At 37.2% G+C, this 15,813-nt stretch overlaps 1 protein-coding gene across 1 annotated transcript in view; it reads left to right on the top strand.

Moving 5' to 3' along the window:
• The first annotated feature begins 3,477 nt into the window (after nt 1-3,477).
• LOC105186948 (cyclin-dependent kinase inhibitor 1) overlaps nt 3,478-15,813 on the top strand; it is a 31,622-nt gene continuing 19,286 nt past the window's right edge. The window contains exon 1 of the mRNA XM_011147484.3: nt 3,478-3,621. Coding sequence (XP_011145786.1) covers nt 3,602-3,621 — 20 coding nt within the window. The 5' untranslated portion in view covers nt 3,478-3,601. The remainder of the gene's footprint in view (nt 3,622-15,813) is intronic.

Here is a 15,813-nt window from a genome sequence, read left to right as displayed (position 1 = left end):
TTACGATATATCGTTATTATTTATGTTAACATAGTGATTATTTATAGCTTTCCCTTACTGAAATTTATTACTACGAGAGTAGTCCCAGAAGTACCTGACCTGACCTGTATAGATAGTGGTTGTTGTATGAAAAGAATGACTATGGTAGAAAGTACCAACCTTATAAAGCTTAAGTTTGAAGTTTGACGACGCTACGTTGTTTAGTATTTGTTTGGCAGTCAATAGTGAACGCTCTCGGTGAATTTCTAAACATGAAAAAAATTGGTCATCGTGATGTGATACAATATTTTCATTTGAAAGGCCTCAGTCCAACTAATATCAAAGCGGAGCTAGATTGTACTCTAGGGGAGTTTGCTTCTTTGTTTACAACAGTAAAATATTGGGTGGCAAAGTTTAAACGAGGCCGTACGAGCTGCCAAGACGAATACCGCAGTGGTCCAAAATGAAGCGACCAAATGAAGTGACCACGCCAGAAATGGTGAAGAAAATCCACAAAATGGTATTGGATGACCGTTGACTGAAAGTATGCGAGTTAGCAGACATGGTAGGCATTTCAGAAAGTACTATACATCGCATATTGACTGAAAATTTGGGACTAGTGTACATCCCCGGCAAGTGTGGAGCAACTGAAACAAGAGAAATTGTTGAAACTCGTTTACAATAATTCAAATTAAATTTTGAACATCATATTGTTGCTATCACTAGCGATGGACCGAACGTTATGAAGAAATTTGGTCGCTAAAACCCGTATGAAATGATACTTTGCTTAAATCACGCCATATATTTATCAGTTTTAGATGCTTTTAGCAAAAAAATTGAAAAGGCTAAGACTAGCAACAATATGAGTAGTTCAGAAGATTCGAAATTAGAAACTAATTCTTCTAGTGAAGATAACGAATGCGATAACGTCGATGACGATGACAACGCGGGCGTCATACGAAGTATCGAGGCGCCGTACTCCTTACAATATACTAACGATAATATAAATATTGTACTTCAAGAAACGCGTTTTTTGGTAAAATTGTTTAGGAAAAATTCACTAAAAAATATTATTTTGCAAAAATATGTAAAAGCTGAAGCTTTGGAGAAGAACTAAATTTGTTACTTGACGTTAAAACAAGATGGAATTCCATGTTATGTATGATTGAATGATTCCTAAAACTAAAAAATGCCATTAAAAAAGCTTTAATTGATCTCAATATATCTTCTAAATGGAACGAAAATAACGTCAGTATATTAGAAATACTATTCAAAATCTTAGAGCCCATAAAATTATCTGTTAAAGCGCTCAGCAGAAAAGATGCTGCTATTTAATCAGAGGCAATAATAGATATTTTGTTGAAACAATTAAACTCAATGAACTTTGATCTGGCTAAAACATTTTTAGAATCACTTAAAATTAGGTTAAACGAACGAAGAAATTTGCATCTCGTATCTTTACTAAATTTTTTACACAATGCTGATTCATTTTATCTAAAGAAAAGTGATTTTTTTATTTTAAATTGCAGCAAATCAACACTAATTAATTATACTGAACAACTTTATTATAAATTATTCCTAACTTCAGAATCTCGAGACCAAAATGTACAAAATGAAACTGAAATTAACGAATCTGATGATGATGCAACCATTTCATTTGAATTGCAGTTACAACAAGCCATTAAAGTAGGAGAGAATGATAACTATAGAGAATCGCAGCAAAAAAATATAACTAAAAATGTTATCAAGAAAGAGTTTTAGTTGTATGAATTTACAGGAAAACGTACTCCTAACTTAGAAGCTATTTGTAATGGATTATTAACCGTAAAACCCACTTCGACTGAAAATGAAAGGGTTTCTTCGATAACAAGGAATATAGTTACTAAAATAAGAAACAAATTGTCTGATAAAACCATTAACGCGCTTGTATTCCTAAATGCCTACTTTAATAATAATTAATATTATTTTTTCATATTGCGACTTGTAGGCTGTGATTATTTTAATTTTATTGTCATTGATGTTTGATAACACTTTATCAGTTGTATCGGTTAATATAACATTAAGTAACATGTTACTTTGTGCAAGTAAAAGGGCTTTTCAATATTTTTTTATTTGCCTAATATTTTTTGAAATATTTAAGGAAAACTTGGTAACTTTTTCAACATTTAACTTACGATACCTCGCTAATTATTCGTCGAAAGAAAAAATAGTATTAGACATTTTTACTTTATTTACTATCAAGAATACATTCTTCTAATTATCTTTAAGAATTTAAGAGATTTATTCAATTTATATAATGGACCGCTTCCTGGCAGTGCATTTTCTTTATATCGATCTAAAGCTTCTGCGAGATAGAATTTCTGATTATTATTATTATAATACATAAAAATAAAAGTATACATCATTTATAAAATTTGTCAACAACTTATTACAGTTTTGAATTGCAACCAATATAAAAAACTTGTTCCTATACTTTATTAGACATGTTTCACATAAAAATTAATTTGATAAATTTGCTATTTCATATCACTTAAAACTTCTGTATACGTATAAAATATCAATCTTGCAACATTATTGTAACAATAAATAAGAGGAAATAAGAGGTGATATACGAATTGACGAGTTAATATATATAATTTTATTTCCATGAAAGGATTATACATTTTTTAAAACAAATAATGCATTGAGATAGTTACATTTCAATTTATAATAACACCTGAATAATCCCCTTAAAGATACACATTAAAACCCCTTCTACATCAGAAAAACATCGAGGAATGAATTCATCGAATCGAAGTAGGACTCAAATTTTACTTTTTAAGCTATTAACATTTTATTTTTCCATCCACCATTATCTTATTTATACATTTAGTTTCTACATCTATCACACGTGTTAGAGATGTTTTTCTATTTTATTATTATCTTGAGTCTCCGTTAATAGTGATATTTTCAAACAGTAAAGAATATCACGTTTCTACTGAAAAAGAAAAATATAGTAATCTTATAAACGTTGAAACGCTACTTAATCGTTAGGAAGTAGTTTCAAAAATGCTCTCTTTCTCTCTGTCTCTCTCCCTCCCATCCTCTCTTTCTACTTCTCTGATAGTCGGGCCTCCCGCGGGCAGCGGCCGTCCCAAACGTACACATACACATACGTTATTCTATAAATAAAATCGACCACTCGGTGGTCTCCACGATGCACGGGCTTGCGAGCTTACGTGCGTGCGTGCGTGCGTGCGTGCGTGCGTGCGTGCGTGCGTGCGTGTGTGCGTGCGTGCACCCTGCTTCGAAATCCACAGTGTCTGCATGCGCTCGCATGTTCCACTTATAAATAGACGCGTGTAGATGGATTAACCGCAACGGTATGCAGTTCGGTGCAGGAGCCCCTTTAAAATACGTGGAAGCGCGAATGCGCATTGATAGAGAGTAGTAGGCGCCTCATGCGCCGTTCCTCATCTCGCCGACGGGAAGCATGAAGCTTCAGTCGTCGCGGCAAACTTACGAAGAACGGTTACTCCGAAATATCGCGGAATCTCACTGCTCGTTCGCTGCGCGAAACTTCGCGCCGGCAGGCAATTTTCGGTGACTGACCGAGAAGCGCGAGTTCCTCCGGAACAGCGTCATGTTGGCGGCGAGGCATAGGTGAGCGTAAATTACTTGCTCCACTGGAGTAACGGTAGGAGACAGGGAGGGAGAGAGAGAGAGGGCGAGAGTAGAAGCACTCCTGCAGTGTTCGATGCGCGGTTCGATATGAGGCGCTTTTCCCAACGATATCTGTTTATCAGTTTTATCAGGTCTGAGCGAAGGTTATCGTATCACGGATGAAAATTGCAAAGTGACTAATTCGCGACGCTTGTTCACGCTATGTATATGGTGCTGTCGATTTCCGAGAAGTAACCTGAATATATCGCGGCTATTCGAGCACTCGAGTACTTTTGAGTATTACACGAGAAACCGGGTATTTCCCAAACCACCGGACCTCTGAACATACATAATTGTTTGTGCTCCTGTTATTATTATAAGGAGGTTGAATTAATTCCGGTCTTATTTTGTCAATTTTTATCTTTATTTTAAACAAATTATGGAATTTACATCAATCAAAATATTTTCCGTCGTTAGCTGTGACTTTTGCCCATCTTTCTGGCAATGTAGCAATTCCGCGACAATAGAACGATCTGTCTTTCGAAGGAATTCAATCAGAATTTCCCATTTTTGCACATCTTCGTAATTACTGTAATGTTTATCTGCCAAAGCGTGTTGCATCGATCGAAATAGATGGTAATCAGATGGCGCTAAGTCTGGTGAGTACGTTGGATGCGGAAGGATTTCCCATTCGAACTCTAACAATGTTTGTTTAACGATTGAAGTAACATCTGGACGAGCATTATCGTGCAAAAGAATCGCTTTGCGTCTATTGCTGGCTATCGCTGGCCTTTTCTGCATCAATTCATCATTCAATTTTCATCGTTCAATTGTTGCTCGTATCGCTGCCCTGTAACTTTTTCTTTTCGGTTTTAGAAGCTCATGGTACACACCACACCTTCCATATCCCAAACACATCCCCATCACCAAACACAGAGCATTGCTTCGTGACCGTGAATGTTCCATTTTTGTGTCGATGTTGATGGTTGTCCTGGATCAACTCATGATTTTTTTTGCTTTGGATTATCAAAATAAATCCACTTTTCATCTCCAGTTACAATTCGCTACGAAAAACTCTTTTTCTCTGTCTGGTAAGCAAAGACATGGCAATTCAAACGATTTGCAATGTCACTTTCACTCAATTCATATGGGACCTATTTGCCTTCCTTTTGAATTTTTCCCATGGCATGTAGGCGTTTAAAAATTGTCGATTTATCGACGTTGAGTTGTTCAGCCAATTGTTTTTCCGTTTGAGCGGTGTTTTCCCTCAATAATGCTTGCAATTTAGAATCTTCGAATTTTTTTAGTTGGTCGGTACTTTTGAATCGTTGAAACCAAAATTTACAGTTGGAATACGATGGAGCTTGATCACCAGTTGTAACAAGCATTTCATGAGCTTCAGTTGCCGATTTTTTCAAATAAAAAAAAAGTAATGAATATCGAAAATGCAATTTTGTACGATTCATTTTAGACGCGTATAAATAATAAAACTACCAGTAACAATAGTGCGCAAACTGTCGTATATCATAGAAAAATGTCAAATCTTTCAGTGTTGCCAGATTTCAACATTCGATTTCAACTAACCATTAACTTGTTACTAAAGCCATCTATTGCTAGGGACCAAAACTAATTCACCTTCCTAATATTTCCTCTTATTTGTTCTTTAAGCCATTTAACGTGTCCAAGAAAAGTCCAGGAAGAAAGGTAGACACTTCACGAGATATGTTTGATCTTTATATCACAATACGTCGAAATTATATATGAAATATCTGGCTAGATTCATTTCTCGTCGAACCTACTTTGATACTTTTAGACTAACGCAGATTGACGAGAAGAATGGGTTGGCTTGTCTCATAAATAATTCCGGATTTCTCGAGAAGAATGAAATGAAACTATACTTTTACGTCGCTATAGTTTCATGAAGCAATCTGCGCGGAAAATGGCGGGAGATCGTGAATCAAGACATTGTTTGATGAAATTACAATATAACGGCGGACAAACAGAAGCAATTCGTTTTATCTGAAAATTAGCTGAAATTATTCATTGCTACACATGATATTTGTATAAAAAAGAAAACAAAACATTCTGATTCTATCTGAAAACAGTTTCTAGTTTCATTTAAATACCCGATTAGTATTTGATTGAATTTGAGAGTACTGGTCAGATATAGAAACATCCGCCGTTTATTTATGCCACCAGCGCTGTTTTAGTGCGCTTTTGATTCAAACTTTCCCACGCAAGTTCTCATACAGACAAGAAAGAAAGGAACCTGCTTTCGGCTTAGATAGTGTCATCTTTAACCGTGAGAGACGTAGCTCGCACACCCACGCAAAGCGAACTTGCGGCTTTATCGCGAAATGTATTGCACAGATTTTGCGATCTTGCGGTCGCTCTCACATCCGGTAACTCGCGACGGCGAGGAAAGTGACAAAGAGCGTGCCGCGGAAAGACAAGGAACAAGGGAGGGGGGAAGGGGGGAAGAGAAAGAGAGAGAGAGAGAGAGAGAGAGAGAGGGAGAAAAAGAGAGAGAAGGCTCGTGACTAGCGTTACATACGGGATTTAACAGTGTAACGTTACGTCGTTGGTTTGGCCTTTCCTGCGCTCCTCGAATTCGCGGTGTGAGTCTTGGATTTCTCTCCGGGGAAAGAGATAATTGTGTCGGGGTTTTAAATTCCGGAGGGGGGAGGACAGGTTGAATGCGCCCACAGGCCCTTCTCCTCGTCCTGCATTTCCCGGCGGTATTGAGAACAATATCCAACGGGTTCGTCACCGTCTCGGCACAATAATGGTGCTCGCGTGTGCGGTGCCTCTTGGAATTCACGGCTAGAGCACACACGGCCGGAAGTCGCACCGAGAAACGTAAGATAAGAGAGAGGATTAATTTCAGACCGACGACGTTTCAACCCTTAGTGAGTGACGCGCCCAGTAGAGATGAAACGCGACGTCCCTCGCGGCGAATAATCTCTCTCGAAATGTTAAACACTTTTTTCTCTCTTCCAATTAAGTTTCAATTATCATCCAAAGTCTAGCTCATGTTGTCCCATCTTTCTTGCTGATTGTGGACATGTCATGTGTTGAGATGATTTTAAAATATCAGTTGGATAAGGAGATAAGAGATGAAGTATAAAAATTCCTCTTAGCGCCTTGTGCTGGTTATAAAAGATTTGTATTTAAATTCGTATTAAATTTATGTTTAGATATTTAGGTGATTTTAAAATTAGCTAGATAAAGATAAGATATAGAATATAAAAATTCCTCTTGGAATATTTTTATGATTATAGACGACTTTCAATGCAATTTCAGTCTCAATGCTGTCTGATAAAGCATTGACGCAAACATCTACGATATAAATGCAAATATTTCCACATTTTACACACATTTACAGCAATGCAATTTAAATTATTCGTGAACATCTTAGGAGCATCTAGCTTTTGTGAAGACAACACTTTTTTCAATCTGAAATGCAGATGAAGATAATATGCATTTGTATTATCTAGATGACAAGTAAGTTGGTGTGTCAGAATTTTATCTGAATCATCTCATCTATATAATTTTATCTAGATAAAGGTAAACAATGGTTATGTCCTCACAACAGCTTTTACCTTCGAAATGCTCAAGTTATCGATTTTCAAGTACTGTTCTCGAACAGTACAATCGTTAACATAAAGTATGCGAACTTTTTTCTCAACGAGTTTATGAACACGAAGATAACGAGACTTATTTAATTAATTACTTCGGTACATCTCGTACTTGAAAATGTATCAAACCTCTGAACGTGCAAGCTCATGCACAGAGGTCACGCAATCTCGTTAACTTCACGTGTTCATAAACACATCAAGTATAAAATGTCGCGAACTTTATGCAAATCTATTCGTAATATTTTCCTCGATGCGTTTCCCAACGCTTCCTGCATCTAATTAGAGAATTCTTTTTTAGTAATCCTTAAGAGATACATTTCCCTATCAGATACAGGACGTATTGTGAAACTTATCGAGATGAAAATGTTGCAACTTTGTTGTCTTGAAGAAAATAATATACTTGAATACTGGCAGAATATTGATTTTTTTTGCAAAGTTTATTCGTATTGTTTGCACAGGATTACAAATGTTCTTACACAATAAAAGTATGTACAAAATGAATTTGAGCAATGTTCAATATGTAACGGAAGCAACAACAAATTTCGAAATTGATATCTCAAGCTGTCAATTAGCGCGAATATTTGCCTGATACAAAAGTGTTACGTAACATACCAAACATATGTTTCGCCTTGCAAAACTGAAATTTTTAACATTTTTATACTTTTACAAATATTTGGAGCTCATCATCCATTTTAGCGCATCCCCCTAACACTCAAACTACTAAGCGATAAAACGCTATTTAATGTAGCAGGGCAATAAACACACGTTAAGTATCGCACTCTTTCTGCTTTTGAGAAGAAAAAGGAAGTGCCTCAGGAAAAGCAAAAGGAATGAGTCTTAGTGAAGGAAATAGTGCCCCATGAAATGTATAAAGAATAATACCAAAGTTTTCATGAGAGTAACTTCGAGATGAGCGACCAGCCACGTTCCGAAGTCAACCGAAGAAATTTAAGACTGAGAAATTGCAGCTGCTATTCGACCGAGATTCTAGACAAGCTCCAAAAAAACTTCCTTAGCAATTATGACAGCAACATGTAAAAACACTTCCTCCCGTCTATGGCTTGAAAAAATTTGTAGAAGGGCAAGATGACTGCCGCATGTGATCAGCACGGATCGTTCAGTTATCTAACTTAACAGAAGCAACTTTTCTACCAAGTCAGTACATTTATCTGGTACACCTTCGAAATCTCTCGATCACGTCTGAAGATGTCTCGATGATGATTCATCGGCTCAAAACCACCGAATTTTTTCGATGATGAAATTAAACAGTAGAGATGTGCGAACTATTCGAATTCGAATAATTCGAATAGGAATCAAATACATTATCGTTTGGGTGCATCAGCTATAAAACAGGCCATCTGGGCGGCCTGTATGTTTGAACCCTTAACTTGTAATTAATTTAACTTATAATTAATAACATAATTATAAATTACTTTAAATATTTAAATATATATTTTACTTTAAAAGGTTATTACAATATTAATATTCCCTTTCATATTAAAATCTTCCATTATTATTTACATGTTTAATAGTCATGTTAAATTGTTTAATAATTCGATTCGATTTCATTCGATTCGATTCGAAATCGAATGAAATTTCATAGATTCGATTCGATTCGAATTCGAATTCGAATTTAAAAAATGAGATTCGACTCGATTCGATTCGATTCGCCATAAAAATTCTTGATTCGCACATCTCTATTAAAGAGCTACCCGAGAAACTGCTCAAGGTCGTCGAAAACAATACGGGTCATTTCGATGACTCGAAGTGTAACATTTCCTTGCGAATCAATGCCGAGTCCTGCGGAAGTAGCATCGACTTGCTCTCCCGAGACCCTCGCGCGACATCAGCATTCATTTTCATGGAATTTGGCGAATCATCGAAGAATCGTCGCCCGATCGTCTGCTTCTCCGGCGTGGGATGACCACGCGTCACTGACCTGCCGCGCGTGTGAATGAATGCGTTGCACGGATGCGAAAGAAATACTGGACGAAATTCCGCGGCTGCGGCCGCGACCTACGTGAATCTATTTTCGTCTAGCAACGAAGGAGCCAAAGAGGCGAACGGGGGATTGCACGCCGCGTGGGTGGAAACTCACTTTCGTTTCCACGGCGAGCGAGCGATTTACGATCCGCTTGTTTTCCTCCCTCGCTTTATTCCCCGTCTCGGGGAAAACAGGAACAAGATGAAAAAGAGCCTTAACGCCCGAAGAGAGGCAAAAAAGGGAAAGTAGAAGTAAAAGGAAGAAAAGAGCGCGCAAGCGTCGTTAATTGCGGTGATTTATTTTTTCCGAGCATTCCATGGTTGGTTTCTTCTGCCCCGCGGTTTTTCTCCCCCCCCCTCTCTCTCTCTCTCTCCGGCGTAGTTATAAATGATGATCGTGGTTTGCAGCGCGGCAGATTGGCCGCACGTGATGAGACTTTTCACGCGCAGCTTTCCGCCCTCGGAAGCACCGCTGCTGGCGGATGAAAACATCCGACAGGAAATATTGCTGTTCAAAGTGGTGCGGGGGGGGGGAGGGAGGGGCGGAAGAGGACCCAAATAGGAGGGTTGCTTTTTGTACCGATTTAAACCACACTTATGCTTGTGCTGTGAGAGACTCGAGAGTTGTGTCGCGAGCTAACTTTGGATCCGAGCAGTCACGGATTCATTAAGCGCGTGTAAAGGGACCGTCTGACGCCCCAAGGGCTTTCCTCGGGAGTTAAAGACATGGTCGTCTAGGGATGCAACGAAAAGTCGATAATATCGAAATATCGATATATCGAGAGACAAATATCGAATATTTATCGATATTTTTTTGTCTCCGATAAAATCGACATATCCATATGAATTTTACTGATTTTCGTATCTTTCAGTTACAGCTCTGGGGACCTATTACGGTTCTACGACCGAGATGAAAATTATAAAAGTGAATGAATTCACTAGAATATGTATTATGTAATTGCTCGATGTCTAGTAAATTCGCTCACTTTTATAATTTCCACTTCAATCGTTGAACCGTAATAGATCTGCTGCTCCATGTATGTGGTGATCTCCGGCAAGCGACTGCAGTTCATTATATATTTTCTAATAAGAATACGACAATAAATTATATGAAGATAAAAATTCTTAAAAGATCCTTTCGTGAATTTTTCGTGCATATCCTTTATATGCATACCCCTATATGTATACATTTTTTTATATAAGTATCGATATAAATATCGATATTTTTCAAAATTATCGATATTATCGTTATCGATGGTTCTGAATGACGATAATATCGTTATCGATATTTTGAGAAATCGCATCCCTACGGTCGTCGGATTTCACAGCAGATACACAGCAGATATCGATATAGAGAAGCGGTAAATGCTTATTCGCAGAATTGGTTACTTTGTAAAAGCATCTAGTTGCAGTTACAGTTTTTTTCACTGAAAAAATAACCAGTTACAGTTACGAGTTAGTGACTTTAAAAAATAACTTGTTATAGTTAATAATTGTTATAGTTATAGTTATTTGAAAAGTAACGCGTCGTTACTTCTCAGTTATTCTTTTGCAATAATTGTGCTATTATTTTAAATTTTGTAATTGTGTAAATTCTCCAATTTTATATAAAAGTAGTTGTTTGATTATTATATGCCTCATATTGCACATAATTTTTACAAATTAGATTTATTAATTTAAATGAGCTATTTATATTTATTTTTTAAGACTATTATATAACAATTACAAGAAAGTGAATTAATTTGATGAGGATAATAAATATTAAAAACATTAAAAATAATCTTGACATCAAAATTTAGATTTTTTGACTAAAAGATATATTAATATTTTATAAATAAAGACTTACACTCATATGTTTTCTTAAATTTGCAGTTGAAGTTCTACTTGCATGAATAATTTTCTTGCCAGCATAAATTTTGCAGAGAAATGCTCAATTGTTCTCGTTTCTACATTTTTGCTGTAACTCGAATATTTCTGTATGTGCTACATGGAATTTTATAATCCTTCTCCAAAGATCGAGATGTTTTATCTATTGCTTGAACTTTTTATATAACTGAAACTACGCAGCGCACTTCACGCCGAAAGCAAGTTATATTAAAAAATAAGGATTTGCGACGCACGACGGGAATGTCCAATAGGCGTACAATTTTTTGGAAAGAAATACAGGTTGCGTGGAAATACAGGTTGTGGAAAGAAAAATATTTGAAATTTGCATATTTTTGAAAATATATTCGGAATTCAAATATTTGAGAAACGTATTTGAAATAATGAGATTCATATCTCGACACATGCTAGCTGTGTCATTGATTAAATTAATACATTTTTTAACTAAGTTAAATCTAAAAAACTTAGAGCCCTGTGAAATTAACTTAGTTAAGTCAAAAGTTTCTTAAATAAGAGCTAACTTAATTAAAAGTCAAGTAAAAATTGAATCAACTTATTACAATCAAAAGTCAACTATACAAACTGATATGTTTCTTATGCCAGTAATTTTTCTTAAATTTATAAAAAGTAATTAATAGATCTTTCGCGCGAGAAAATATCGACGGTTTAGTGCTCAGGTTTCTACATAAAAAAGGCGCCAGAGAGAAGAGGAAAAAATTTACCGGCATTATTTTTCATTTTTCTCATTCTACATTATAAACGGTCCGCAGTATGATTCCCATATCGACGAGTCCTTTTAACTTGCATAAAGAAAAATTAATAAGTTAACGTTGTAAAATAACAACTTAAAATTTAAAAGTTAACTCTTCTGAACTTAACTTGTAAGTTAAGTCAAAGATGATTCCCTTTTTAACCTAACTTTAAACTGATTATCTGTCTGGTCATTGTCCAACCCCGATCCAAAGTGAGTCACTTTGGAAAAGGTTCCGCAGGTGGAACCTTTGACCGGGACGAGCCCCTCGAGAAATCGCGGATCGTTGGCAGGACGCGACACACGGCACGTTACAATCCGTTACGATTTCACGAAGGGAGAGCAAAGCTCGCGTCGCTTCCTGCACCCTGTGAGCAACCTGACTCTCCCTTCGCCGCGAGCCTCCTTCTCGCCGCGCGGAGCGTGACCGGGGTGATTTCTTTTCGCGAAGAATACATTTCAAGGTCCGTGGATTCATGCAGGAAGCGACAGTTGGCGCGAGAGATTTTAGCATATGTCGGACCCGTGGAAAGCAACACGTGCATCGTCGCTACCGCGAGGCAACGAATGAATATGCATTCCATTCACAGGGAAGCGCTCGACGAGCCTCTTGTGAGCGACGAAGGAAGGCGCGACCGACTCCCCCGACGAAGTCGAAAATTAAGGCACGTGATTTCCGATGCAAATGCGCGCGACGCGAAGATCCAGGGGCTCGTCGAACCTGCCCGAAAAGGAATTAGGCGCAATTAGGAAGCACGGTTCCTTCATTTGACGAACGGTTTCCTCTCGGGGAATTTGTCCGACGATCACTTCATCAGGCGGCTAGTTCGATAGAACGCGAACGGATACGCTCGAGCGCCACCGGCGTGTTATTTTAAGGACGACCGGCGATGAGAAATGAGGTCCGTTCTTTTTGAATGAACTTCCTTTTTGAATGAACTTCCAGTTGCAACCGAAAGTTCCGCGACGCTGCGCTGAAACTTTGATCATTTCTCTCTCGACGCCAGGTTGCACAGTTGTTTCACTCTAACTATAAGAAGCGCAGTTTAGCTCAAGCAAAAAGAGCGATCTGTCGAGAACTCACGGAAGATAAAAAATGCCGCGTTGCTTCCCGTTAACCCTTTCACTGTTAGTGGGAAGTAAAGTTCCTACCTTTTCTTGATTCGATTTTGCGTTGTAAATCACATAATTTTGAAGAACTAATCGGGGATTTGAGTTTTCCAGATAATTGAATAGTTGTTCAACATACATCCAATAGGTTTTTATACCCAATTATCCATTTGTGATTATTTATAACAAATCAAAGTTGAAAAGTGCTGTTTTTAGGGAAAAATCGATTCCTCGGAGAGTATTGAATGTAGAGGTCTGAAATTTTCACCACATATTTTCTGATGTTGTACAAAAACATATACTTTTTTCAATATTTTTTTGCAGGTTAGATTTTTTTACAAACAAATATTTCTTTTTTTTACAAACAAAAACGACCGAAATTTGGTTTTTTTGCACTTTTTAGCTCTATTTTCCTAGTTTTTTCATTCTATTATATTTCCATCTCTTATCCATACCATCAATATTATTTTATTCAAAAGATTCGTAATCAGCGATTCGAAAAACCCATATATCATCAATAATAATCGGAATTTTTATCAATTTCGTACATTATGGTCGCCATATTGAGTCTGTCATTTTGCAAATCTGACTTTAGATTCGTAATCAGCGACCCGAAAAATGTAAGACTATCAAATATTTTAATAATTTTCTCAAGGGAAGTTAATTCAGCAGTGAAAGGGTTAAGTGTACAATCGTGGACGGAAAAGTTGTCCGTTATTTTTGCGTTGGTTCCGAAACACATTCATCTTGTACAATGGAAGAATTTATTTTCTACTGACGGAATCCTCCAATTGCGCAAGGCAGATATGTTCCGAAACTCACACAAAATCGAACAACTTTCCTCTCCACGATCGTATAAATCTTATCTGATATAATGGACGTATAAAAAATAAATAAATATATTATTATAGATTATAATTATAGATAAATAAATATAACTTGAAACGTGTGTATCTTTTATTTTATTTTATTGATTCTTCACTAGTGATGTGTCAATTCTGGCTTTTAAGTATTTTAGGTAGCTAGCTATTTTCCAAATCACTCGAATGTTCAGATCTCTACACGCAAAGAATATTGTATAGCTTTTCTCATGTAAACTTTTTCGGTTGTTAAGGAACATAGTAAATATTTTGATAGTACACTTCAGTTCACAAAGTATTGGGTGAATGGAAGAATTCTGATGAATTTTTGAAAGATATAATGACTGATCCAGTTTTATGGCAGCACTTGCAAACGTTACTCACGTATAGATATACTCATGTATATAAGGTGTCCGGGATTTTTTGGAAACGAAAAATTGTGAAGATTAATCAGATCAAACTGAGAAGAAAAATCAAGTACCATTTTGCAAATACGTACGCAAATTTTCAAGTTATCAATTAAAAAAGCTTATAGATGTGGTCATTTTCAATCATTAATAACTCAATAATTATCACGATTTTTGCAAAATAATACTTGACTCTTCCTCTCAGTTTGATCTATTATAATTAATCTTCATAATTTTTCGTCTCCAACCCCAGACACCCTGTATATAACATACCGTTGGAAAGCATCATATTTTTAATAATTACTTGGTAGGATGAATCAAAAATGATTTCATTTTTGATAAAATTACTTGACCCATTTTTCTATGACGAAATCCACTTTTGCACTCACCGAATATAAGTAACGCATATAAAGCGGAAGAATAATAGATGAAGACAAAAATATATTGATATATTTCTTAGTTAAAAAATGGAAAAACTGGCTGCGTCATCGTGTTCACCGAGCTTGAAAACATCTAGTAACACTCTTTGCCATTATTTAGAACATGCCTGGACTTCAGCATAGTAAAATGTTTCATGACAAAGAATCGCCTTTTCCCGATCCTTTGGGCAAATTCCTAAATGACAAAGATCTTTGTCATCGGTCCTTAAAGGGTTAATGAGACGTGATAGCATTACAGTGCTGGTACACTCAGTACTGTTATCCGTCAACAACGATGGGCGCCCTTAGGTATATTTCATTTCGCTCGTTCGAAATAAACGGATGACATTTTCTCCCGACGCGAAGTTCCAGCGGCACGTGATTGAATGGCCGAAGAATGTACGTCAACCGTTGTGTCGACCACCTCGGTTAGTAACGGTGTGCCGTTCCGACGTTAATATTGATCAGGCGTACGTGGAGTTAGAGGTATTTACGCTAGTCACAGCGACATTAAACCGTCGACAACGACGAGGAAGGGGCGTACATCACGGAAACCGAATGCAGACGTTTTTTCACGCATACTCGCGAGGATTTCCTCGCCGTAAAATATGACTTATCTCCAAGATTGAAAAGTAACGAGTTACTTGTGGCGTCATTATCGTTATTGCAAGTCAGTAATGGCGTCATTTCTCTTCGCTGCTAACGACAATGATAAAGTGATCTTTATATATCTTTCGCGCAACCGTGACAAACATAATCGTTAATTTTATCGTCACTTTGCTCATACGCGTAGACCAATGGCAGTAATGAGTTGCGGAAAGGAGAAGAGTTTTCGGGACTTCGCGCGAAAAACTAACAGAGAGACTGTAACATCCAACGGCAATTCGTTTCTCGAAATGAGTGACGGACGCTGATTGCTTATCTCGATACATAATGGGCAACGGCAACACAAGTTGCTTCTAAAATCCTTTCTAATTCTGCCGATTTGCTCCTCGCGCTCGCGGACGCTCGCGGGCATTTCCGCGTACGTGCCTTCGATAGTGCATCGAGCTGTGCGTGACTCGAGACAATCGCGCTTATCGCTGCAGCGCGATAAAAAATCGCGGAGCCGTTCGGCCGCTCGAAAGCAGACAGCCCGTA

Source organism: Harpegnathos saltator, unplaced genomic scaffold, assembly GCF_003227715.2.
Source record: "Harpegnathos saltator strain DR-91 unplaced genomic scaffold, Hsal_v8.6 scaffold587, whole genome shotgun sequence".
Lineage (NCBI taxonomy): Eukaryota > Metazoa > Arthropoda > Insecta > Hymenoptera > Formicidae > Harpegnathos > Harpegnathos saltator.
Note: the sequence above shows the minus strand (reverse complement) of the source record. Positions and strands in the feature narration are given on the sequence as shown.